This window comes from Podarcis filfolensis (assembly GCF_964270895.1).
Source record: "Podarcis filfolensis genome assembly, chromosome: 2".
Taxonomy (NCBI): domain Eukaryota; kingdom Metazoa; phylum Chordata; class Lepidosauria; order Squamata; family Lacertidae; genus Podarcis; species Podarcis filfolensis.
This window is the reverse complement of record NC_139605.1, coordinates 34,764,086-34,790,454: the sequence shown is the minus strand read 5'-3', so window position 1 is coordinate 34,790,454 and position 26,369 is coordinate 34,764,086. Positions and strand designations below refer to the sequence as shown.

Sequence of the window (26,369 nt, the reverse complement as noted above, 5' to 3'; positions counted from 1 at the left end):
TAGGTGTTCGTTTTACCAGTGACTTGTTAAGGTTCAGCAAGGTTCGTCTCCCTGAGTTCCCTGATCTGGATTCATAGTTAGCCGTTGCTTTGTTCTAGTGACAGCCTTGAAGCGGTATTCTTATATCTTGTGGGAGTGAATTCCAGAGGTTGTGTAGAAAGTCCTTCCTTTTGTCTCCCCTGAATAGTCTAACAGCTTCAACAGATGACCTTGGTTCTAGCAGTAAAAGAAAGGGAGGGGGGACTTATCTCAATCTCTAACATGGATTTTCTTATTTGCCTTATCTTTGAAAATAAAGTGCCCCAAATGTTGCAACCTGAAAAATGCAGTTGTTTGATGGCTTACTGGAGCAGAATATCATCATCGTATTAACCCACTGCTGTTAGATCCTGGTCTAGGTTCCTGGTGCTGAGACCGGTGTACAAACCCTATACAGCTTGGGACCAGGCTATCTACATGATCATCTCACCCTTTGTATACCCAGCTGATCACTGCACATTGCAAGAGAGTTCCTTCTGCAGACACCATCTTATCTGGATATCTGTTCCATATAATGCAGGAATTGGGCCTTTAGTGTGCTGCCACTTACTCTTTGGAACCCCCCCCCCCATTAAATAACAGATAGGCAAAATTTCTACTGTGTCTTCAGTGCGTTTGGAAGAACTTCATTTTTCAACAACGAAATGCTTTAATGGTGCTTTATGTGCTAACAGCATAAACTGCCCTGATATTTTATGATATGGTGGTATAGAAACACATTTATTTGTAACAGTCTATCTCTACATTGGATTTGAAATTGATTTCATACATGAACTTGTTTTGCATGTGATTCTATTTTCATATCACTTCAATAGGTTTCATACAGATTCCTCAAGTTAATGAAGGCTGGACTAGGTTTCTGGTCAGTGATGGACCACCACTGAACCACCTCCCTGTCTCTGGGTTGAACCTGCTAATTGGACTGTGCACCTGGTCCTTCAGAGGCACAATTACCCAATTCAGAACCAGGGAATCCTCCACACCTGCCCGCTTCCTGTCCCCCCAAAACCGTACTTCTGTCTTGTCAGGATTCAACCTCAATCTGTTAGCCAATAATAATAATAATAATAATAATAATATTTATACCCTGCCGTTCCCGGTTCAAAAACCGGGCTCAGGGCAGCTAACAACAAATTTAAAACACTTAATTGTAAAAGCAGCATAAAATACAGTATAAAAACATGAATAACAATAAAATTCAAAATTCAGAAATCAATTAGGGGAAATAAGCATTAGATAATCCCCAGCTGGCTGAATTGGTCCTACTTGGGCCAGCGAGGAGGCCAGGAGAGAATTAGCTGTGGGGTCTCAGAGTGGGTAGTCTTCATAAAAGGGGAGGGGGAAGGAAGAGAAGGGAAGGGAAGGGAATTAAAAGATCAGGCTGAATTCAAATTAAAGGCCAGGCAGAATAGCTGTTTTACAGGCCCGGCGGAAGGAGGTTAAATCCTGAAGGGCCCTAGTCTCATGGGACAGAGCATTCCACCAGGTCGGAGCCATCAATGAAAAGGCCCTGGTCCTGGTGGAGGATAGCCTGACTTCCTTAGGGCCCGGGACCTCTAAACTATGGTTATTCATGGACCTTAAGGTCTTCTGCGGGGCATACCAGGAGAGGCAGTCCTGTAAATACGAGGGCCCTATGCCACAAAGGGTTTTAAAGGTCAAGATCAGCACCTTGAACCTGACTCTATACTCCACTGGGAGCCAGTGCAACTGGTAAAGCACTGGGTGAATATGCTCCCATGGCAGGGACCCCATGAAGAGCCTTGCTGCAGCATTCTGCACCTGCTGGAGTTTGTGGGACAGTTTCAAGGGCAGCCCCACATAGAGCAAATTACAGTAGTCAAGCCTGGAGCTGACTGTCGCATGGATCACTGTGGCCAGGTCGGGGTGGGAAAGGTAAGGGACCAACTACTTAATGCGGCAAAGATGGAAAAATTGACCCAGCATTCAAAAATAGAACTTTAAACTCAGAGGGGCTATCACAAAAGTTACCACAGTACTATTGGTTCAAAGACACCATATAAGGTAGAGTGATCAATATGCAATCAGATTGTCTTCCTCTATAATAGTATTCCCCAGTAGCAGTCCTCTGTCATATGCCATTTTTTTTCTGCCAATGGCTGCACTGACCCACACCCCAGTTCTGAGACATACTATCACTTCCTCCCTGCCCTAAATTGCAGGGGAGGGGGAAAGAATAACATTTCCCTTAGTGGCAAAGACGATAGCAAAACAGCCTACAGAGAGATATTTTGTACAAGACTAACATACACAAGAGGTTTACCGGTAATATGTTATTGTCTCGAGGGAAGTTTATCTTAATTTGCAACAGAACAGAAAGAGGCTTCAACATGAAAAAAGCTAATTATCCAAGGTGATTACCATGGCATCCTGTGGTTAATTATTAGGTCTAAAGAAAAAAACACATATTTAAAATATTTACTATAGCTATGTCCTGCTCTCCCCTCCAAGAGATTGTGTGATGGCCTGGGATTCGGATTCGGATGCTGAACCTGAAGAATCCCAGCCTGCACAGGATTCCCCGCCTCCAGAACCAGCTGAGCCGGGGCTGGGGCATGAGCCTGAAGGGTCCTCACCTGTGCTGGATCCTCAGGTGCAGGCACCAGCTGAGTCTGCTTGGGCTCCTGAGGGGATAGAGGACCCATTGCCTGCAGGTGCTCCATTCTCAGCCCCGGCAGAGGAAGCGGAGGTTGCCTCTGGGTCCGGTAACCCTCCAGCCTCTCCTGAGCTGCAGAGGCTCAGGGCAGAGAGGCGGAGGGAACTAAGTTCCCGTAGGAGGAGTGCTCGCCTTAAGGCCAGGGGAGGCGGGTCACCTGAGGATCGGGGCCGCCCTGTGCTTTGGGGCAGATAGAAGCCAGCCAGCCCCAGTCCCAAGTTGCAGAAGCAACTTTGTTGGTTGACAGTTCCTGCCTGAACCCTGTTCTGCTATCCTGTCGGAGCTCCTGACCTCACCCAACTACCTGCCCTGCATCCAGCTTCAACTTTTACAGACTGCCTCCATACTGCACCTTTGACCTCAGACTGGACTCGGACCTCGCCTCTCGGTTAGCCCACGGGACCAGCACAGATTGATCAGCTCCCACACTAACTCACCAGTCTAATTTCCCTGCTCCAAACTCCAACCACCAAGTTCAATGTCAGTTTCATCAGGCTTGTCTGTCATTCTTTGATGAAAAAAAAAAGGCATGCCATCAAAGATTATTGCCATCAAAAGTGTTCAACAGGGTAATCTTTTCCCCCGGACAGAATAAAATTGGGTTTGTTGGGATTTGCCCGAGTATGACAGGGCGCTATTAAGAAGGAAGTATGAAATAATGACCAGAAAGTAGGGCAATTATTTTCTTTATATAAACTCTCCTTCTGCGGTCTCTTAGAAGAGTCAGCAAAGAATTCCTGGGCAACTTTCAAAGTGGGACATTCGGTTTTGCTTTGATTAAATTAAAGCAGCGGTGGAAAAGTTGTGGAGGGCCTCCAGAAGTTGTTGGACTCCAACTCCCATGAGCCCCAGCCAGCATGGCCAAGGGTCAGGGTTCATGTGTGTTGAAGCCCAGCACCTCTGGAGTGTCACAGGTTCCCCACTCCTAAATTACATCATGTTTTCAGGTTGTGCCTTTCAAAGAGAGGGGGGACTTTTGGGAATGGGGGAGACAAAAGCTGGTTCCAGGACTTCATATATGTGTCACTGACAGACAAAGGAAGGGAGCAGCTGATCTTTTGCCCCAGAAACAATACCTCACTAGAGATATGGTTATTTAAGAGAGAGAACCAGCATGGTGCAGTGGTTAGAGTGTTGGGCTAGGACCTGAGAGACCAGGGTTTGAATTCCCATTCAGTCATGAAGCTCACTGGATGATCCTGGGCCAGTCACCATATCTCAGTCTAACCTACTTCACAGAGTTGTCATGAAGATAAAATGAGGAATGAGAAATCATGTACAGTGTCTTGAGCACATTGGGGGGAAAGGTGGGGGACAGAAGGAATATATATATATTCCACACTCCAAATAGTTTACAATAGAAAATAAGGGATTACAACACTCTAACAGATACGTCAGAAAAGGAAAAGTGGATGTGGTGAAAGACTAGAAAAATAAACAAATTCCTTCATAGATTATTTTATTTTTTTGAAGTCACATAATAAACAGGCCAACAGTTCACAGACTAGGTAAAAGTATTAGTTCTTTCTGCTAAATGGTTGGTTGCTCACAGATATGAACGTAAGAAACTGCAAATCTTATACAGCAGGGCTGTCCAACTTACAAGAGACTGCAATCTACTCCCACTATATAAAAAACCCCACAACTGACAGTGATCTGCCCATTGGATTGACAAGAGTTGGGGGAGGATGAGCCAAAGTTGTTGAGCTTTTTTGGGGGGAGGATGAGAATCACGATCCTGTTATGCAGCAAAGTGTGAGATCTAGTCTGATCTCAAATAGAGATCAGAGAGAAATTTAGGGTTGGCCGATTTATGGAAGGGCCATAGATCGAAGGTAGCATACATGCCTCACTCACAAAAGGCTCCATGGTATTTTCATGTAGGGCTCAAAAACATCTCTTTCTAACCCCCTGAAGAGTTGCTGACAGTCAATGTAAACAGCACTGAGCTTGATCTGGCTGGGATAGCTCAGTCAGCAGAGCATGGGACTCTTAATCTCAGGCTCCTGGGTTTGAGCCCCACGTTGGGCCAAAAGATTCCTGCATTGCAGAGGGTTGGACGAGATGACTCTCCAACTCTGTGTTTCTGTGATTCTAACTGGATGGTGCAATGGTCTGAAGACAAGCTTAAGGCAACTTCCTAGGAGGTTATGCTGACTGTTCGACAAGAAGCTCTGCTTAATTGGAACACAGAAGGCTGATTCCGAAACTCAAGGTCACCAAGTGGACCATATAGAATGTCAGAATATGGAATGCACCAAAACAAGTGAGAATGCTGTCATAAGATGATCCTTCTGCGGACTGCATTTGCAAAGAATGCAGGTTTTGCAATGGTCAGATCAGGATGTTAGTGGTGGTTTTTTTGTGAATGGTTTTGCTGTTACTATCATGGATTTCTTTGTAAACCACCCTGTGATCCTCGGATGAAAGGTGGTGTAGAAATTTGACAAATGAGCAGCAGCAAATATTCATTCACATTCCTTTGCTACGTTCTATTTTCTTGAGGAATATGAAGCTGGTTGTGAGGGAAGCAACTGCACATTCTCTGTGTGCCTAGTATCTGAATAGGGAGTTTCTCACAAGTGCATTCTGGCCTCTGCATGTAGATGTGATCTCTGTTTCAGACCATGCCATCATCCCAAAGGAACAAAGCCTGCAAAATTATTCAGTTTTGATGTGGTTCCACTGAAAAACTATTGCATATAAAGGTTTTAAATAACGGGTTATAACTGTGAGGATGGATGCCCTTTATAGGAAATGGATTCAGCAACATTCCTTTAAGAGGCGCACACCAGAGCTATATTCTGAAGCAGCAATTACCACTAACGTTCCCATTTCTATTGTACCATTGCCAATGTGCCAGCCAAGCCGTCATAATTGCTCTGAGCTAAGGTGAATATAAACATGCCACTGACATCTTGTCTTTCAATACCTTGGGGTGCTAGTTCTGTTCGAGCCTGACACACTGTAGCTCATATGGTTCAAAATACCAGTAGTTTTAAAGCCAGTATCAAGACAAATAGCCTTTTGTTAGACTTTCAATGATTCTCTACAAAATATCCTTTACAGCTCATGATTATAGGGTGGTATTTAACTACCCACTTTAATTAATGACTACAACTAAGATAGGCCTATTGTTTTCAATGGGTCTACTTTGAGTAAAGGTTAGTTGGATACCATGTATACCCGCTCCCCCAAATAATTTTATATTCTGTCCAAGACATGAGAATGTATCATTCCGGCAAAATAACTTATCAGTCCCACTTACAAGGCATCTATAAGAGGTGTGTGGCCACTTGGAGACCACAAAGGTTGATTGCTCATCTATATGCATATGACATAAACGTTCCTTGCAATCAACAAGATAATGCCTCTGACCTGGTTATGTAATCAGTGCATGAAAGTGGCTCTCTGGTTTTTAACTCTGCCAAAACAAAGCACCCACCAGCTCACAGAGTACCATCCACCATAACTGGTAATGATAAAAGCCTGTGTGGATTTGAATCACAGTTATTATCGTCAAAGCCAGCCCAGTAGAATTTGCCCAACAGCCTTTGCAGTAGCCAGCCGAGCTCCAAGTTACTTCACTGGCTGCTAGATGTGAACATTTAACTCCTGTTAAGGGGAATTCTGTATCCCTGTAAACTAACAAGCCCAGCAGCCATAGATAAGAACCCCAGTAGAAACCAGCAGCAGTGCATAGGGCAAGGGGAGGCTGAGCAATAGGGTACTTTGCCAATTATTTTTATTGATTTTCCAATTTCAACCCAATTACACAAATTAATTCCAAATTAAGACAATTTCATTCAAGAGGTTTTCCATGTGCCGTTCTTGATGGGTCTTTATGATTTAATATTACTGCGTTTCATATTCTTTTTTTTTTTAAAAAAAAAAATTTATTACTTTTAAAGATTACAAAAAAAGAAAAGAAAAGAAGACAAGAGAGAAAAAAACCAATACAATACAATATATAAACAATACAAAACCCAACCTAAACACATTAAACTAAACTAAACAAAATCCTAACCCTAACCCTAACCCTAAATAAAAAACAACAAAAACAATTTAAAAACATACATCACACCTTTTCCATACTCTATCTTTCTTTCCCTTGTTTCCTCGACCTCCTCTCACCTCCCTTTTTGTATTCCACTTCTATTAATTGTTTCAGCAAATCCTTTCCATCTTTCTCTATTTTCTATCATTTTATAAATATCTCAACATATTTTTAACCTTATTTTCCATTAAGACTAAAATACTTATATATGCTTAACTCCTTATAACATTTCTGCTAAGGCCATAAAATTTCATTCCACCATTTTTCTATCACTCATTAATTTTACAGTATTTCTATATATAAACTTTAAATTTTCCAATCTTCTTCCACCATCTCCTCTCCCTGGTTTCGGATTCTGCCAGTCCTTTCCGCCAATTCCATATAGTCCATCAACCTGGAGATCTTATGTCCGAGGCTCTTAACTCTTTTCCAGGTCCCTTCTGCAGGTCTTCTTCATATTCTTTAATGCTAAAGAGCAGATCTCGGGAAGACTCCAACCTAACAATACTTTTATTCCTTCTGGACAGGTCAGCCAAATTTCCATAGTTGAAGCTAAGATCCATAAAGTGTTTCAGGACATGTTTCAAGATTCCTCCAAATCCAAAGGCCCCCAGAACTTCAATCTCCTCCAGATCCAAGTCCATGTCCCAAAAGTCAGTTAATCCCTGCATAGAGGGATCTTTCCAACTTTCCTTCTTCAGTCCAGGCTGGGATCCGATCCTCAGATTCTGAATTTTTCTAGATTCGATCATAAAAGGCCTCAACTTGTAGTCCTCAATTTTCTTCTGTAAGACTGAGAATCCCGCTTGTATTACTTTAGGTTCAACAACAACAGCTTTCTCCTTCTCCTCCACAATTTGTCCTGCCAAAGTTGATTCCTGTACCAAGTCCTGAATTATTTCTGTGTTGGTGCTCAATTTTTGTCTCATGTTAGTCCCTTTTTGTCCCAAGTTGTCAATTTTAAAAGCCATGTCATCCGTCTTCTTATGAAGCTGTTCCAGCGAATAGCTTATCTTGCATAATACAGTCACTATGGCTTCTCCTGTCAACATTTTTAAATGGTCCAAGGTCAATCTCTGGTTCTCACAATTTCTTATCTTGCAGCTGGAGATTCCCCAGTTACACTCCTGTAACAGTTTCAAAAGCTCCCTCTAGAGGGAAACGGTCTCCACTTGTATCAATCCTTTCAAACACAACTCAAGCCATAAAAGATAGTTTCAATTTTCAGTTACTTTTCCTTCTTTTTAAACGCAGAAGAGGACAATGGAAGCAGTATCTTTCTCTTATTTAGCTAGCTGTCAAATACTTTCTGTTCACAGTCAATGAACTCTCCCAAAACGTCACTCTTTTTGGCAGCCCTTTTCCAGGTTCAGAGCAGTGGTAATTTGATTTTTCACTCTCTCCTGCAGGCTCGCTAGGTCCAAAATTTCCCCCCTCTTCTCCTGCTTCCAAGGGGGGTTTTGTAATTTTAACCGATGGAAATTTAATCCTTTACCAAAGGCTTTCCAAGACTTTAGCTTGTAACGTCTTTGCTTCAATCTATTTACAAAAGAGGAAGGCGGACTTCCTGTTTAAGACCTTCCCGTTTTGGTGCCAAATTAAGGTATTTAAGGATCCAATTTTCCGTTCTACTCATGGGTAGTTGTTTAAAGTCCAATTGTCCACAGGAAAAAGTCAGCGCTCTCCGGCAACAGCAATGCGGCTTCACTCCGTGAAAGAAGCAGTCAATTTGAAGCACTGCGCCACTCACCCCACATCGCTCCGGATCCCCAAAACAGGGTTTCCCCGTGAGTAGGGGAGGCGCAAAAGGTGCCAGCCGAATCCCAGGTTCACAAGCTTCTCCCGCTTGTGATTTCAATGGGTCTCCGCCTTCGCCGTGGCGGTCAGACCCTGCTTTCCACGGAGCAAGTTCCTCCCGATCGGAGGAGCTCCGCCATTGCCGGAGGCGCCAACCCGGAAGTCGACTGCGTTTCATATTCTTATTTACTTCTAACACCATCCATTTTACAAATTACCACATAACAGTCACTCTTAATGATTTCTATTGCCGAGCAATAGTGCTGCCCTTCCAGCAGTTTTTCCTTCGGTAAAAAATGAGGTGCTGGTAACCATACAAAGATAATGTGCATAATGGCTGACATGGTCAGGTGAAAAATACAGCTGCCAGGACTCCATACTGGTAAGTACTGTCACCAAAGCCCTGCCTCCCAGCATTGGGAAGGCTCAGTGAAGATCTACATTAAGAACAAGGGGGGGGAATAAAAATTCCATTTCCTCGTGGGTCCTGCCACCTGTGGTGGTTGCCTCACCTTGCCTCATGGATGGGCCAAGCCTGGCAATGGATACTGGAGGGCGGCAATCAGGACACAGCTGTGTGTATTACAAAGCCTTCCCTGTGCTCTCTAAGTTAGGTTGCGGTCTTCATGTGTGAGGGATGAAGCCCCATCACCAATGTTGAAGTAAGATTCAGCTACTCTGACCAGTTTTTGTATGTAGAATGGAGGGAGGCAGCGTCATTTTCCTTGCCTCAGGCAGCAAAATATATTGGGCCAACCCTTCAGGTTGGGCAGACCCAGGGCTGGATTTAGGTTTGATGAGACCCTAAGCTACTTAAGGTAATGGGGCCCTTTATATGTCCAGCTGTCCTTTGTCAACAACAAATTGTCGCTGTTTTTTGTGTTGAATATATGCTATATGGCAGGTATCCCCAACCTGCGGCCCTCCGGATGTTTTGGCCTACAACTCCCATGAACCCTAGCTAACAGGACCAGTGGTCAGGGATGATGGGAATTGTAGTCCAAAACATCTGGAGGGCCAAAGGTTGGGGATGCCTGATATAATTTATGGACCTAATAGGTATCTAAAGCCATTTGTGCATAACAAATAGAAGCCTGCACAACACAAAACACTGTTGCTGTATGTAGGTTTCATTTTATTTGTTTTTTATCTTATATTTTGGAAATGTACATCCAGTTTTTTTCCCTTTAAATTTTTTTGGGGGCCCCCAAGAGAGTTGGGCCCTAAGCTAAAGCTTGTTTAGCTTATACATAAACCAGGCACTGGGCAGACTTGGTTAACTCCCATTTATTTCACTGCATGTGTTTGGGTGTGTAATCCTATACACACAACTGAGAATAAATACAATTTAACTCAATGGAACTTGCTTCTGAGGAGGCTTCTATAGGATTGCACTGTAAATCTCAGCAACTGAAATCAATAGAAATCAAAAGAACTTACATTTGGTAGCTGGCTAATTCCCAAGCTAAGAATGATATAAGTAAAGACTAAGGTTTTCAATCCATAACAAAACATAAAACATCCCCCAAAGTATTATTTTATTTTAAAATGGACGTGTGATGTGCTGGAGAACAAAGAGTAATCATTTGTAAGGATTTGTAATATATAGTTCGGTGGGCAAATAAATAGGCCAAACAAACTCCCTTGATGAAATCTATGTATTTTAAACCTAGAAGCATTTTGGTAAGAAAAGTAGCAATCTTCAGTACTTGCCAAGTTCTATCAAAAAATAAATAATTGCTGCCTTTAAAGTTGTCATTTAGAAGCACACACTGGACCGAAAGCTGCCCTCAGGCATGTACACACAGCTCCTACTGTGTTTAATGTGAGTTGTGCATATTTATCAAAGAAAGGAATTTGACCCATTACATAGCTTTTTGCCACTTTCAACAAAAGACCAACAGCTCTCAAACTCAGAGTAGCTATTTCTGGATTCTGAAAGTCAGGGGGAAAAAACCTTACACATATTTCTCCAGACTGGACTGTATTCTTATAAAAATCAATAAGTGTATAAGGGTGTGCACAAGACACAAGATTCAGTTTGTACTTGAGACTGTCACTTTGAGAAGCAGCTCAATATGTTCTGAGTCACTCTGTGGTATATATGTTTACAAGTGTATAAGAATGGTTTATAATATTTCATTCCCCTTTTGATAGAAGTAGATAAAATTCTCAGGAACAGCAGTCCCTCCAGAGTAGATTTAATGTGCCAAATTCCAGGCAAATACACCCAGAGCTTTGTGGGGGTGACACACACACACACACACACACACACACACACACACAAACACATTTGTTACAATGTTAAGGTAGGTAAAAGAGGAATGATTTAAAACCTCTCCCACTGTTTTGAGGGCAGTTGGTCTGGAAATTAACATCTGATACTCTTTCAAATGCGTTTCTGAAAGGGCTTGGGGGTAGGAGAGGTATTGGTTTATGTGGGGGTTTTGTGTTCTTGTTTTTATTATGCATTTTGTTTTTGTTTGTTTTTGGTTTTTTTTAAAAAAAACTTGTATTTTCATGTTGTGAACCACTTCGAGATCTATGTATGAAGGGTGGTAAAACAAACAAACAAATAAACCAACCAACCAACCATACGGACATGAGAGAGGTGCCTCTGATAAATCAATTTGGATGCACATTAATGCATACACAGGTTTTTGTGCTAGGAGTTTTTAAAGATGATTTGGGCAGGACTAAGAGATTAAAAAAGAAACAACAAAATACTGGAATGAAAAGCAGCTCACACTCCACAATTCTACAACTAAGGTTGGGAGTAGAAGCATAGCCCTTTAAGCACTATAGACAACATTAACACTAAAACAAGAAGGAGAAGGAGAGAGAAATCATTAAATGAAGTGTAATGTTTGTTGGTAAATGGAAATCGGTTTGAACAGGTGGGAGCAACCCTGGCTAGTCCACCACTCTTTTAAGTGCCCTTGCTCTATAAAAGAGCAAGGAGGGAGCAGGTGAAACAAACTATCCAACTTCCATCAACATTCCTCCTCCAAATTGCTGCTAAAATAATTCCCTCTGATTTAAACCTAGGCCTCTTTGTCAAAATGAGTGACTTCTCCTCCTCCTCCCCACTTGAGCTGCGCAAGAGTGTTTCCGCCTTCCAGTCAGCTTGGTTTTGTTTTGAACAACAAAATGTCTGTTATGATTTCTTTGGTGTCCAAGCTGACAGAGTGAGACATGAGGCCCTTGTGTGGTGCAGGATGGGCACTGCGAAAAAGAAAAAAAAAGTAACCTTGATTCACCTCCTGCCTTAGATTTCAAGTTTCAGAGCCACTCTATATGCTGTCAAGGCAGGTAGACAAATTCCATTGTTTTTTATTTTCTTTTTAACCAAAAAATCGGCACATAAGCTTTCATAGTTTACATTAAAATTATATGTCCATAAAAGGATCACAGTTTCCATTATCCCCAAACAAGAAATGATTTCAAGATGTTCACTGAATGTCATTTATGCCCCTGACAAATCTGAACCATTTAAAACTCAAAGGAACTGCTGCTGTTATCCGGGTTAAAAGTAACTATACACATACGCTAGAGATCTCAATGTCTCACTTCACTCCAAATCCTACACTTAGACCAGTGCCGGATTTACGTATAAGCTAAACAAGCTATAGCTTAGGGCCCCACTCTCTTGGGGCCCCCCCAAAAAAAATAAAGGGAAAAAAACCCTGGATGTACATTTCCAAAATATAAGGTAAAAAAAACAACACGCCTACATACAGCAAATGGCTTTAGACACCCATTAGGTCCATAAATTACCATATAGCATATATTCAACATAAAAAACAGTGACAATTTGTTGCTGACAAAGGACAGCTGGACATATAAAACGCCCCATTACCTTCAGTAGCTTAGGGCCTCATCAAACCTAAATCTGCCACCCTGACATACACAGGAAGCCCCCACAACCGAGCACACACACACACACAAACCTTGCAACCCCACAAAGCCTGACAAATGCTCCCCACAATCTCACACACTGCGGCACACTCTCTAGCAATCCCTCGCATCCCACAACCCATACAAACACAGGTACACATATTCTCGCAGTCCTCGCATCCTGCAGATGCTCTGGACCAAACCATCAGCCTCCTCTGCTAGAATTAATAAGCCAGGGCGGATGGGCGTGTGGTTGGACATCTAGCTACAAACACCTTGTCCACATAAGCTCTCTGCATAAGCTGAAACTGATCTCAGAACACCCCACTGACTATAGCCTTGGATACTTCATCTCGAACAGCAAGAACTGCAGAGTCAAGGTCACTCTGAAGTCAAGTGACTTTATCCACAAATAAAACTAAGGCATACTTTCTATCCAAGCAAGTTAAAAAGTGTGCCTTTCTGCAGCAGATTTCTCTACCTTCATGTAAACCCGTCCTCTGAAATATGCTCTGAGATTTGAATTATACATCATGAAGTTGCTTGAAATGCCACAGACTACATTTTCCCTAAGGTGGAATGTGCTGAGAAAGCCCCCTCCCTTGCTGCACCTTTTCAGATCTCTTATTTATTTCAATTTATAGCTAATATTCCATTATCAACCCTTGGGCTGTTCATTTGAGGCTTTCTTTTTCTCATTTCCCCCTCATTAGTTTCTGCCTTTCTCTAGGCTATTCTATGCAAGTTTTGTTGTCACAATTTTTAACGAGGACTGAGAAGGGCGACTAACTTCACACACACACACACACACACACACAGAGAGAGAGAGAGAGGATAGATGATAGATAGATTAGATAGATAGATAGATAGATGATGATAGATAGATAGATAGATAGATGATAGATAGATAGATGATAGATAGATAGATAGATAGATAGATAGATAGATAGATATAGATAGATAGATGATAGATAGATAGATAGATAGATAGATAGATAGATAGATGATAGATGATAGATATAGATAGATAGACAGATAGGTAGAGTTGCTGATCTAGCCTGAAACTAAGCCTCACAGCTCTGGTGTGTATGGTTTTGCATGGTTTTTAAAAACAAACAACATATCTCCTATAATTAATATTCATTTGCAATTATTATAGATAGGCATTTAGACCAATTCACACAATCCCAACACAAGTCTAAAATGTGGGCTAAGTGACATTGGGCTTAGTCCATACTTGGAATAACATTTCTTACTCTGCTATTTTGGCTAGGGATAATTGAGGGATTCGTTCAGTCCACATTTTAAAGCTAGCAGGCCTAATTCAGTTAATTATTTTTTCCCACACCTCTCTGAATTTTGCAATACAGTTCTCGACTTAAAAAAGTGCTAAAATGTGAATAGAATACATATTTGGGGTTAAAATGCATATGAAAAAGTGTATTTTAGGATAATGCAGATACAAAAAAGTGTGTTTTATGGCAAAATGTACAGCAAACATGTAGAATAATGGATATGACATGGAACAAATGTATGAATGAATGAACAAACACACACACACAAACTCTCTTGTATCATAAACAGATTTGTCCATTCTTGCTTTTGACACTATGGTACTTAGCTGCAACTGGAAGCAGCAGCATTAAAAAGGTACTATGTTGTCAACAAGAACACTACAACATAGAAGCACAAATATCGAAGTCACAATAGTATGCATACTTTTCTGGGAGTAAACCTTATTGAACTGCTGAAACCCAAGCAGGGAGTTTGTGACATCCGCTCCTGTAAAGATCACCAAAGGCTTGAGAGAATGCTGCAGTGTTATTCTTTGGCCTTTTGAACCATTTATTTATTTCTAAGTATTTTAAAGAGTATTTTAAGGGACACAGGTGGCGCTGTGGGTTAAACCACAGAGCCTAGGATTTGCCGATCAGAAGGTCGGCGGTTCGAATTCCCGCGATGGGGTGAGCTCCCGTTGCTCGGTCCCTCCTCCCGCCAACCTAGCAGTTCGAAAGCACGTCAAAGTGCAAGTAGATCAATACCTTCCGCGGGAAGGTAAACGGTGTTTCCGTGCACTACTCTGGTTCACCAGAAGCAGCTTAGTCATGCTGGCCACATGACCCAGAAGCTGTACGCCGGTTCCTTCGGCCAATAAAGCGAGATGAGCGCCGCAACCCCAGAGTCGGTCACGTCTAGACCTAATGGTCAGGGGTCCCTTTACCTTTACCTTTATTTTAAAGAGTGAGCCACCTTGAGTGCAGTGACTGAGAAATCACATATGAGTGCAGTCATTTTTTATTTATTTTTGAAGGCATAAATTTGGGGCCAACCACAATACTGTTGTTCCAATTTAAGCCTCTTTATTTCCACAGTAGACTAAGTTATGTGTTATTTAAAGGCATTCTTTTCCATAAGCAAACCCAGAGACGGAATTGGCCATCTCATTTTGTTCTGTCTCCTCCTCTTGCCCCAACTTCGATCAGGAGAATTCCCACAGAAGCCAACTGAAAGATGCCAGAGTAAATAGGAGATCAGAACGGGATGCTTACTGCCTTACATTTGTATGCCTGACACATTTCTTTTCCTGCTGAATCTCTATGGGGAAAAAACATACAGTGCTCTCTGTCTTTTACAAAATAGCTGCCATTTACGGCATCTCTCCCCCTAAGCAGCTCATTCTCTATACCATTAACTGAAGTGCACCTTCAGGCCAATTACAGACTCTGGTAATTAGAAAAGCTCTCGGAGTCACCTACCATCCAACAAGGTGACATTTAGGGTGATGTCACCCCAATATCACTTCATTATGCCTTGTTGAGCACAAGGCAGGCAACATTTAAGACGGTATCTAATGAGAGGAAACTGCCACAACTACAGTCAAATGTTTGGGCTTCCTTTTATAGGCATACCATACCAAAGAAGCATGGTTCATTAAAGGGAGGGAGTTTGTTGGTACATTAAAGCAGGAAAACGCATCCAGAGGCACTTGAAAATATGGTCGCACTTGGATATATCTGCAAAGCAGACACAGCAAACACATAATTACATTAGAACCATTATTTTATTTTTCTTGTTCTCTTGTGCATACAAACGGAAGAAATCTCTCTAGTGTGGTGTCAGGCAGAACACAAGACTGCACTGACTCGGACTGCCTGATACGTTCATCTTATTTCTCCCTTTGTGCAAAGCCATGTCCTAACAAAGTGGTAGTGGGAACAGACTGTAGAGCAAACTCAACTCTCAGTTTCAAAGGCAGCATTGATAGTGGCTGTGGCGGGAGTGTGTGTGTTTATATCACATCTTTACTACCTTGACCACCTTTGGCAATCGCCCAGCCATAGGCTCCCATGGTGTTTTTGTTAACCGTTGCAATTACGGTAGGTTGGATCCAGAGTGTTACTTTCACAAACAACTCGTTTAATGTGCCCACCAGCCCTGCAGAGGTAAAGACTAGGCAAGAAAGGGATTGATGAAAACATTGATCCTGTGTGCATTTGCTGTGGGAAAAAAAGTGAATTGCATGTTTGAGATCATTAGAAAAGGAACAGAAAACAGCCTGCCAATCTCACAATGCTTTTGTATAAATCTACAGTCTGACTACATTTGGAATGGTGTGTGTGCTCCCCTAAAAGGATTCTGTGAAGCTGGAAAAGATGGAGAAGAGGGTAGTCAAAGCGGAGGGTAGGACAAGGGATTTGAGCAACTCCACTTGCGCGTGTTGCATATGCATTGGGCCACTTGACTGGATAGGCCTTTGGATGGGAATCTACTAATGTTCTTAACGTAAGTAAGAGTATGCACATAGCTGTTAAAATAATCCTAATGTCACATTGGTGGGATTGAACTGGCAGTACTGAGCTGACAGTGACTAACCAGGATAGAGATATTGGGTCATGGTGCATAGCTCAATCAAAACATCACATGTGGTACACGCAAAAGCCTCCAATAGTACTCAAGCACAGGGATACCCCAATGAAACTGATTGTCAGGAGATTCAGGAGAGCAATGCATGTCTAATTCATGGAATCACCATAAAAATATGTTGATTCAACAAATGCAGGTGGCTATAAAGGGGAATTGGAGAAATTCATGGAAGAAAGGTCTATTAATGACCACTAAACATGATTACTGTATGGAACTTCTAGGTTTCATTCACACTGTGTAAATAAAAAGACTGACTAGGTAGATGTTAGTCTTGATCCCAGTAGGACTCCTCTTAAGTCCTTACATATATTCACATCTTATATAGGTATCACCCCTCAAAGAGAGATGCATTCCCTACTCAAATCTATTTCAGTTCCAGACCAGGAGAAAGCATTGCTCTTTCCCAGATTACAACTTCTCTTCTATGAAATAAATGTATAAAGGAAACATTCAAAATGATACAAACACCTCTCTCTCTCTCGCTCTCTCTCTTTCTCTCATGAGCACAAAAATCAATGAAAAATGTCAGTTCCTAGAGGATGGACAGGCAGAAACAGAAAAAGTGTCTTTTTTACTTAATCTATTTCTTCTTCTTTGTAAGACTTGTGCTTCTGAGTTCCAATTTTTATAAAACAGATAAAAATTCTCTCTGTCTCCCTTTCTCAACTTATCTCCAACCAGCTACACAGACATTTTATGCCAGCCACGTACAGCATCATGGGAAGGACAAAGAGAATGAAATTACCTGTGCATTTACGATCCGTGTCTTCCTTTTTTGACCCACTAATCGTTAACTTGCAATTGAAGTTTTCTTCCCAGTATTCTGCAAACCACACATTTCTTCTGTTGTTCTCCAGTGTGCGGGAAGTAAAGTAGGTATCAAATCCTAAAAGAGAGAGTTGTTGTTGTTATTATTACATATATAATTCATATACAAGATTGATGTTTTAGGACTTGTTATGCCTATTGCAAGAGGGAACGACATGATTCCAAGACAAACCTCAGCCGACAGAGCTGTTTCAAAACATCCTAGCAAACTGACTATTTGTGAAGGGGTGGTGGTGGTCAGAGCTGAAACAAAAGTCTCTCATTCTTCCATACTAAGAAATTTGGGAAGGGTTCTGAGGCTATGGACGAGGCAGGATTGCTTTAAAAAGTAAAAAATGTTTCAATTAGATGCTTGCTCAGTGGGTAGCTGGTGAGGGGAAATGATTGAAGAAGGTGAGCCAACAGGGAACGGACCACAAATAGGAGCTAGAATAATGTGAGGCTCTTCTGATGAAAAGGGAAGAAGGATTTCAGATAGACAAAGGGTTGTGGGTGAAAGCATCTGCTGCTGCTGACTGAAGTTCTACCTATAACAAAGTAGACATTTACAGTTTCTAGGAAGTAACTATTGAAGATACTAAAATATAGCCAGTGTACACTTTGCATTTAGCAACCACACTTTACAAGTTAATCACTACACCATACATTGTGAATTCTCAGGACACAGCCAAAGTTACACATACAGTGGTACCTTGGGTTACATATGCTTCAGGTTACATACGCTTCAGGTTACAGACTCCGCTAACCCAGAAATAGTGCTTCAGGTTAAGAACTTTGCTTCAGGATGAGAACAGAAATCGTGCTCCGGCAGCACGGCAGCAGCAGGAACCCCCATTAGCTAAAGTGGTGCTTCAGGTTAAGAACGGACCTCCGGAACGAATTAAGTACTTAACCCGAGGTACCACTGTATTTAAATCCCACTGATTTCAGTTGGTGAGATTTATCTACTCATGAAGCTCACTTATACTGAACTGAGCTCTTGGTCCATCTAGCCCAAGACTGTACTTTGACTGGCAGTGGCTTCTGCAGCTCCCAGAAAACCTTTCCTAGTTCTAATACCCAACTTTAATCTTAACTAGAATAATGGAATACATGTTATTGACCGCTGAGCTATGGCCCTTTCCCCTGTCAGTTTTTTATGCTTCCTCTGACAATCTTTAAGGTAACTGTCCAACGCCGCTTAAAAAATCTCTCTAAACAATATCTCATTTTAGACTCTACTGAATAACTGGAAGAAATCTTCCTGTATCTGAGGTTCTGGCAAATTGTCCTTAGTACCAAACTTCTTGCACCATACAATAGTACAAGGTAGCTGAAAACTGTCTCATAGCATGGAGAAAATGACTAGAGGTTGTTGTTGGTTTTTGGTCTCTCACTCTCTCATAACACTAGAATTTGTAGACACCCAACAAAGCTCAATGTTGGAACATCCAGATAAAAGATTTTTTTCATGTAGTGCATAATTAAAGGATGGAACTTGCTTCCACAGGAGGCCATGATGGCCACCAACTTGGATGGGTTTCAAAGGGGTTTAGACAAATTCATGGAAGAAAGGGCTATGGTTGTGATACAGAAGGGGGGGGCATGTCTTCTTCACCTTCTTCTTCGCTACAATATATCCATTTATTTCCAATTGTCAATGTCAAAAGGGACTAAAATCTATAAAATTCATAGAAAATCAACGTGCCAATTTGCTCAATTTCTCTAGGACTCCATGACACCTCCCCTGTCCTCCATAATACCTCAAGCAAGGTGTCAAAACCCTAATCCTGTCAAATCACTCTGCCAAGCCTTTCCTCCGGGCAATGCCAGGTGGCAGACTATGCATACATGGACCATTGTCTTCACATCACCAGTACTCAGGATGTGCTTATCTGCACATATCTCCAGCTCTGCATATTCCCCCTCCCTCCTCCATATGTTAATCCTGTGTAACCCAACCTCTTCTTAATGTATTCATGATGTAACTGGGATGTATTTTGCACTGTATTCTGGGACATGGAGGGAAGTTTCAAAAGTTCACGTCACCCCTTTCTCGCTGTTCAATCTCGCCTTGAACCTGATGCGCAATAAACTTGGATCTTCCGCAGCTTGCTCCTGTCTCCGGCTGAGCTCATTTTCCTCCACAGGGACCCGCGGACTTAGTCCGATGAGCTGGGTGGCAGAGCAGCCTCGCACCCAGATTTTACCGTAACAGTTGGTTACTAGCTATGATCCGCTGCCATGGTTGAAGACAGCAATGCTTCTGAATACCAGCTGCTAGAACCAACTCCCAGTCTGTCATGCTGAGGGCAGGTTTGGATGGGGTGGGTGTCTCCCTCCACAGAGGTCTCCATCCACACAGAGCCCCCAATTCTGCCTGAGTTGGCCCCACTGTTATCGCTTGATGACATTTGGACCAATCCCTGTGCTAGCTCCATCCCCTTCTGCCCCAGTTGGAATGAACAACTGGACTGCAAATGCAGAAGTAGCTCCACCAGTCCACCATGCCCCACCGATACTCAGCCAGATTTCGGATTGCTCTGCAAATATGCTTTTAAGTCAGACACCTGAAGGACTCTAAACATTGTTTCCTTAAATGATACAACACATAAACAAATCTATAAATCTTAAAAGGAAGACTTAAGTGCAGCAACAGCAGTGTTGTGAACTGATTTTATAGCCATCTCTATTGTTAATATAATGCATTTCTCAGGCCCTTATGGAGAAGCCCAGTATTATTCCCATTTTCCTGGCTGTAAGTGAAGTTGAGACACAGCAAACTTCCATTGCCACACAGGGAGAATCATCTCCAATTCTCATATCTTCACGGTTCTAACCCTAACTGGAACACAGTGTCTTTTGCCTGCTGAAATTTGAGGAGATGCAAGCGAGCCTTTTATCCCATCAGTGTCTGCAAACAATAATATGAGAATACAATAGCAGTGTTGACAAGCCAAACAACACAGCTTGCCACCCTCAGTTCTACTGCTTTACCACTTCAGTATTTGTTCACGCGTCCAGGATTTAAAGCAGTCAATCAAATGCAGAGAGACCTTTTGTAAATAAGAGGTATTGTAAATCAATAGATACATAAGCTAAATACTAGCTTGGTGTCAGAAAGCTGACCTTTATGCCTGCAAAAAAGAAAGCTCACATGAGAGCAGGCTACAGAGACAAGGAAGGATCACAATGTCAATGTGGGTCAAACACCCAGACAGCAGTCTCAGCTTGGGTGATGCTATGCTGACAGATACTAATGGGACTTCACGCAGCACGAAAGTGCAATGACTAGCCATGATCACGATGCTCTCAACACAAGCCAAGCATCTCAGGATTAGAAATCGCCTGCCAAGCTCAGTGGTGGTATCTATTTGGCTGCTTTCTAAATGAAAACTTGCTTCAGTCCATCCATTTTTTAAATTCCCCTTTCTTTGATTTTTTTTCCAAGTATCACCTGCACAAGGAAAGTCAGTTCAACACTCACAGCTATATTTTGACCCATCGTTAGATGGAGTTGTGATGGATTCACATAGCCTAGTTTGCCACCTTGCAGTGAATCTGACACTTGTGAATGGTTTGGTGTGTATTCAGATAAAGAGCCAAGGACTGTTTACAAATTGCAAACATGGGAAAATACTGTTGGGGCTCTTAGTTATTAAGAGTACATTGGATTTTTGTTTTTTGTTTTCATGCTCTGCAGTGCTGCTGTAATAGGGAATGAAAAGAAACATATCAAAGACTGCTTTCCCCCCCACCAACAAGTGGAACATTTAATTAGATTGCAAGTTACCTTACAGTTCCTTCTGTGTCTCAAACGATCAATACTGAAAAACATGCAGTATTGGTAACATGCAAATTGATTTAATGAAATAAAAAATAAACAAACTAAAAACTGTTCATCTGCTGACAGTGATGCTTATTAGCCAGACATATCTCAAGCATCATGGCTCCTGTACATAGTGAAAATTATTCATTTAAGAAAAGTTCTATACCTCTAAGTAGTTCACAAAATTGCACTTCTTTCTATATGTACAGGTGCACTTTTCTGTTGTCACACAATACTTCACATGGTCACAGACAGAGGGCTCCTGTGAAATATAGTGTAATGAGAGGCTGTGGATGGGAGGCCTAGGTGAGTCACAGAAGGGCAGCCAGGAGAGGTTTCTGCAGCCTTCCAGCTCTGCTGGTTCCTTTGCTGCAAGCTTCAAGGCCGCTGTCTCTGGTGTCCCAATTCACAGGCCAGCCAGTGCAGCTCCTGGCTGCTTTCTTCCTCTTCTGCCAGCCTGTGGCGACACTGCTGCTGCTGAGAGCCAATTAGCACAAAGGGTTAGCCTGGGCAGCAGGAGGTACAAAGCAAGGAAGGTGCTTGGAAACAGCAGTGGCCATCCAACTGGAGGATCCCCATTTTTTCTACATCCTAGCTCTCCTGGTATTTATTTACTTATTTCTTTCTGCAACCTAGGCCCATTGTGAGAATGTTTTTTTTCTTCTCCTCGCAGCCTTGGACACAAAAAGATACAGGGTCACTGGGTACAACAACATTTTAAATTTAGGACAAGTCTTTTGGATCCATACTTGAAGAACATTGGCCCCTTTGGGCCTAAATAACAACTGTAACTGCATAGCTGCATGACAATATTTTCTCGTTTGTATATTGAATGTGAGCATTATCTTCTTCTCTTCTTTGCATTGATTTTGCATTTGGCTCTTGTCATTGTGAATCAATTTTGTGTTAGTTTGCTGCCCTGGCTCAAGGAAACATATAAACCACAGTCATTTTCCATCTCAGTTTTAGAGTCCAGCATGCGAACAATGTTCTGCTGCAAAATAACTTCCGTATATAACAATATACTGTGGTGCAGCCATACAGAAAGGCAAGATACTTCTCCAAGTATGAGCAAAGAGTACGAGACATAGCATATATATATATATGTGTGTGTGTGTGTGTGTGTGTGTGTGTATATATATATATATATATATATATATATATATATATACACCCACCCACCCACACCCACCCACATACCCAAACAAACAGTTTATACCATCCCCATCCCCGCCCAATACCTGGTAGGCTGCTGCCTCTCAGCAGATGATGAAAATAGCATATAGGTTTAGATAGAGGGAATGGGTACATTTGGATGCCAAATCCACAGATGAATTGTTTTTATATCCAAATCTTTTTGTTTATATTATTAAGACTATTTATACTCTGCCTTCATCTCAGGGTGTGGGACAGAATACAGAGGAAGTAAAACCACAAAAGACACATTAGTAAATCATAAAACCAAATTAAGCAACAAGATCAACTGAAACTACAGAGCAGGCTGAGCTATCATAAACTGACTAATGATCTAAGGTTGCATCTCTAACCTAGTTCTTCTGGGAATTGGGATCCAGCAGATCTCCAGCTCAGCCAGCAGGTTCCCAGCTCAGCTGGCATAACTCCATCCCCACAGCTCAGCTGTTTTTCTTTTTCTTTGTATATATCTAAAATTATTATTAGTATGGTGGGTGGCTTACAGCATACATAAAAACATAGTAAAACATCAAGGATTAAAAACTTCCCAATACAGGGCTGCCTTCAGATGTCTTCTTAAAGCTGTATAGTTCTTTATCTTGACATCTGAAGGGAGGGTGCCAAAAAGTATTGGTGCCAATCATGCTTCTAAAAGGAGGGCATTCCACAAGCCTCACTCATTGGATCATCACCTTGTCGTGGTGAGTGGGTTTGCACATTCCTATGACCCTTGTAAGCGAAGCCGTCAGGAGTCTCGTACTCCCAGCAGGGTCACCCAAGGCAGTAAGGTCAAAGGAAAGGAGCTAGACAAAGAATGATCCAAGAAGTTCTCAATGGCAGAACAGGCGGAAGATAACAAGTAGCATGTTACAATGAGTGTGAAGGCAGACGAAGGCTGCAACAGCAGTGCAGACCAGGATGCTTGAATATGAACAGAATGAAATATTAACATTGTACAGGGCTGGGGTATCTAATAAAGAGGTATAGTATGCTCCTTTCCCCCAAAGGACATAAGTAGTTATTCTGACATTCCTCTAATGAAAATAAATGTATTTACTTCATACCCACAGGATTTTATTGCATGAATATTTTTACACTTAGCTAACAGCAAATGGTCTAATTTATTCTCTGCCTGTGTTATTAATATTTGTAATTACAGCAGAATAATTCATTTTAGAGTTTTTTGGGGTAAGGTAAATAGCACAGCAACTGCTGCTATGGAAAAACAGATCAAACAAAAAAAATATATTCCCACTGAAACACTGAAATATATATTCACAATTATTCATTAATCCATTCAGAGAATGCAGGGCATTGTATGTGTAAGGCTAATTCCTACAGCCATTCTTTCCCCTTACTTATATCCACATAGTCACACATATATGCATCTTAATAATATCACCATTTCATCTATATAATTAATGAGAGGGTTTTACAGTGGGAAACCATCAGATGAATGTAGAAAGCAGCTCAGCCTTTTTTCCACTCATCATAAACCTTGTGAATTCCCTTATGCTGTTACACTATTTTTCTATTTTGGCATCAAACGAAGTCCTCCCACGCTCCAGCTGAGGCACATGAAGCAGGCGTGGGAGAATTTCCATGCAGAAATAGTGTCATGCTCTAAATTCCAGAGAAAATCCATATGCATTTGGGACACTAAGAGAGAACCTGCTGCATTGTTTTTTCCCACGATGTGGACTTTTCCTTCCTGCAGCAATTATTTACCTAGAGTCATTTCTCAAGGATAGATTGCACTGTTTTCACAGCAGCCACTGCCAATCTCAAAGCTTCAGATCAGAGATTCTTGACCAAGAAACACTGATGTCAGTTTAGGCTTTTGTCTGTTGTCCCTAAACAAACTAAGTACTCCAAGTACTTACAGTACCCCACTGGTTAGTGTTGGACTCAGAGTGGGATGGTTCACTGATCAGCCATAAAGTTAACCATTATCTCTCAACATAAACTACATGAAAGGGATGTTTTGGAGCCGATTTTGGTCTGTATCATGCCTAGAGAGGAAACAGATAAACCATCCTTCTCTGTGTGCAGAAGTTGTGTGTGTGGGGGGGGATCCTCCAATTCCTGCAGTTGTTTTATTTAACAATCAAATGCAGACATCGTTCACAACGTGTTGCAAGTCACATCGAGTTTGGCCTTCTATCATATCTTTTATATATCCTCAGGCCTGAATTGATGGGAGGGAGCAAGAGAGGACATGTCCCAGGACCAGGTTGGAATGGGGGGGGGCAGCAAAATTACAAGCCTGCGCGCTCTCTCTCTCTCTCTCTCTCTCTCTCTCTCTCTCTCTCTCTCTGTGTGTGTGTGTGTGTGTGTGCTTCAAATGAAGGGTGTAAGGACATTCCCAGAATATACAAGAGTTCCCCCCTTTGTCTCCCACTCTCGATGTTGCTACAACTGGGCTAAGAGACAGAGAAAATCCTGAGTTTTGAACAAATAAGACATTTCCCAGGCATTTCTCAATTTAAAAAAATGAGGTGGGGGGTTAATCTTGATACAGTGAGGTACACTGAAAAACTAGTGATAGCACACCTTGTAAAAACTTAAGATTTAAGAAAAATAATAATCAAAGATGCACTTTTATGGACACACTGCTGCATTATAAAGCGAGGAGTATATTTTGTAGCAGCAGCCTCCCTCGTGCTGTAATACTGTGCCTATATCCTTATACTGCCGCAATAAGGGAGACAACCTGAAATGGAGAATTGACTTGAAACTTTGTAGAGCATATTAAGATGAGTTGCATCAGTTTAGAATTGGTTGGCGGTACACTTCGAGGTTGTAGACCAATCACAGTTTTAAAGCAAATACTCCTAAGCAAGCTCATTTTCAGACTGAAAATGAATAGCCACTGGAATGATTCCCCCCTTCCCCCAAGAAGGTATACTGAAGGTCTGCTGGGAGAGAGGCATATGACGCAGAGTTCAGCATAAGCTGTCTTCCATAAAGGGGTGGAAATAGAATACAGTCCAATTATAAAATGAAATTATTGACCTGTTTTATTGTACTTGTGCATAGAGCACAGTGAATTTCATTATTTCATTTCAAGCCAGGTAGTTTGTGTCTGCACATAAGATATTGGCCCAATTTCATTTGGTGCTTTTCTTACCGGTTATTTTATTTCACCTCCGCTCTTCTTAAAGTAACTAAAGAAACCATTACAGCTATGGACAGTAATCAAAGTGCTGGCCTTTCTTATGTAGTTAAGATTATTGATTTAATAAGCAGCTAGGCTTGACCTCTGATTAATGTAACTGAAGAGCCCTCGGATCATTTCCCCCTATTTGTTCAGCATTCAAGCCAAAGTACATTTATTTCTTGATCTTAAGTCTGAAGAGAAAACATTAATGGGAGGAAAGGAAATCCGGCTTGAAAGAATTCTGGCCCAGCACACCTCCCCTCAGTTTTTATTATGTCGTCTGAACAGTACACTCCATATTTTTTATGAAACTATTAAGATGCTTTACAGAAGCTCTCTAGACCTCCGTGGCCAATAAAAAAGGAAATGCTGCTACTGAGTGATTTTAATAACTTACTGGCAAGGTGCCATAAAAATGGTTCAGGACTGGGGGCAGGGGTATGGGGAAACAAGGATAAAAAGGACTTCCAGGTAGAATAGCAGAAGAAAAAAAATATTCTTGTTGACATGATGCAATGGCCACTTACTTCTGATTTACTCTGGAAGATGCCTCGTAGTAAAGGGAAACAGGTGATTCTGCTCCTGATGAATGCAGACTTGGAGAACAGCCTTTACACAAATAGCTGCATTTGCTAACCATCATATGCACTAACCCTGTCTCATCAGAACACTGGCATGGCAGTGTCTCAGTGAGCTGATGCAGCCCACTGCATGTAAAACAGAACATACAAGGAGACTGGGGAGGCATTTGGCAAGCTCAGCTTCCAAAATGAACTCACCAGAGCCACAGTGCACAAATCAGTGTCTGGCTCAGATATGGGCCCATTTCAGAAACCTCACCCCTTCCAGATTCCAAGACGAGGGGGTCTGAGGGCAGCCTCTGTCCTTTTCTTCTAACAGATAAGGCTAGCCACCTATAGGAGCCACTGGGCTCGTCACAGACATTGAAAACACCTGTATCTGCAATACCCAGAGCGAGTAATAATAA

At 41.8% G+C, this 26,369-nt stretch overlaps 1 protein-coding gene across 3 annotated transcripts in view; it reads right to left on the bottom strand.

Annotated features, from left to right (window-relative positions):
* GRM7 (glutamate metabotropic receptor 7) overlaps positions 1-26,369 on the bottom strand; it is a 393,161-nt gene that overhangs the window by 128,569 nt on the left and 238,223 nt on the right. For all 3 annotated transcript variants that reach the window (XM_083600646.1, XM_083600644.1, XM_083600645.1), the window contains exon 5: positions 17,137-17,277. In XM_083600646.1, the coding sequence (XP_083456772.1) occupies positions 17,137-17,277 (141 nt within the window). The remainder of the gene's footprint in view (positions 1-17,136; positions 17,278-26,369) is intronic.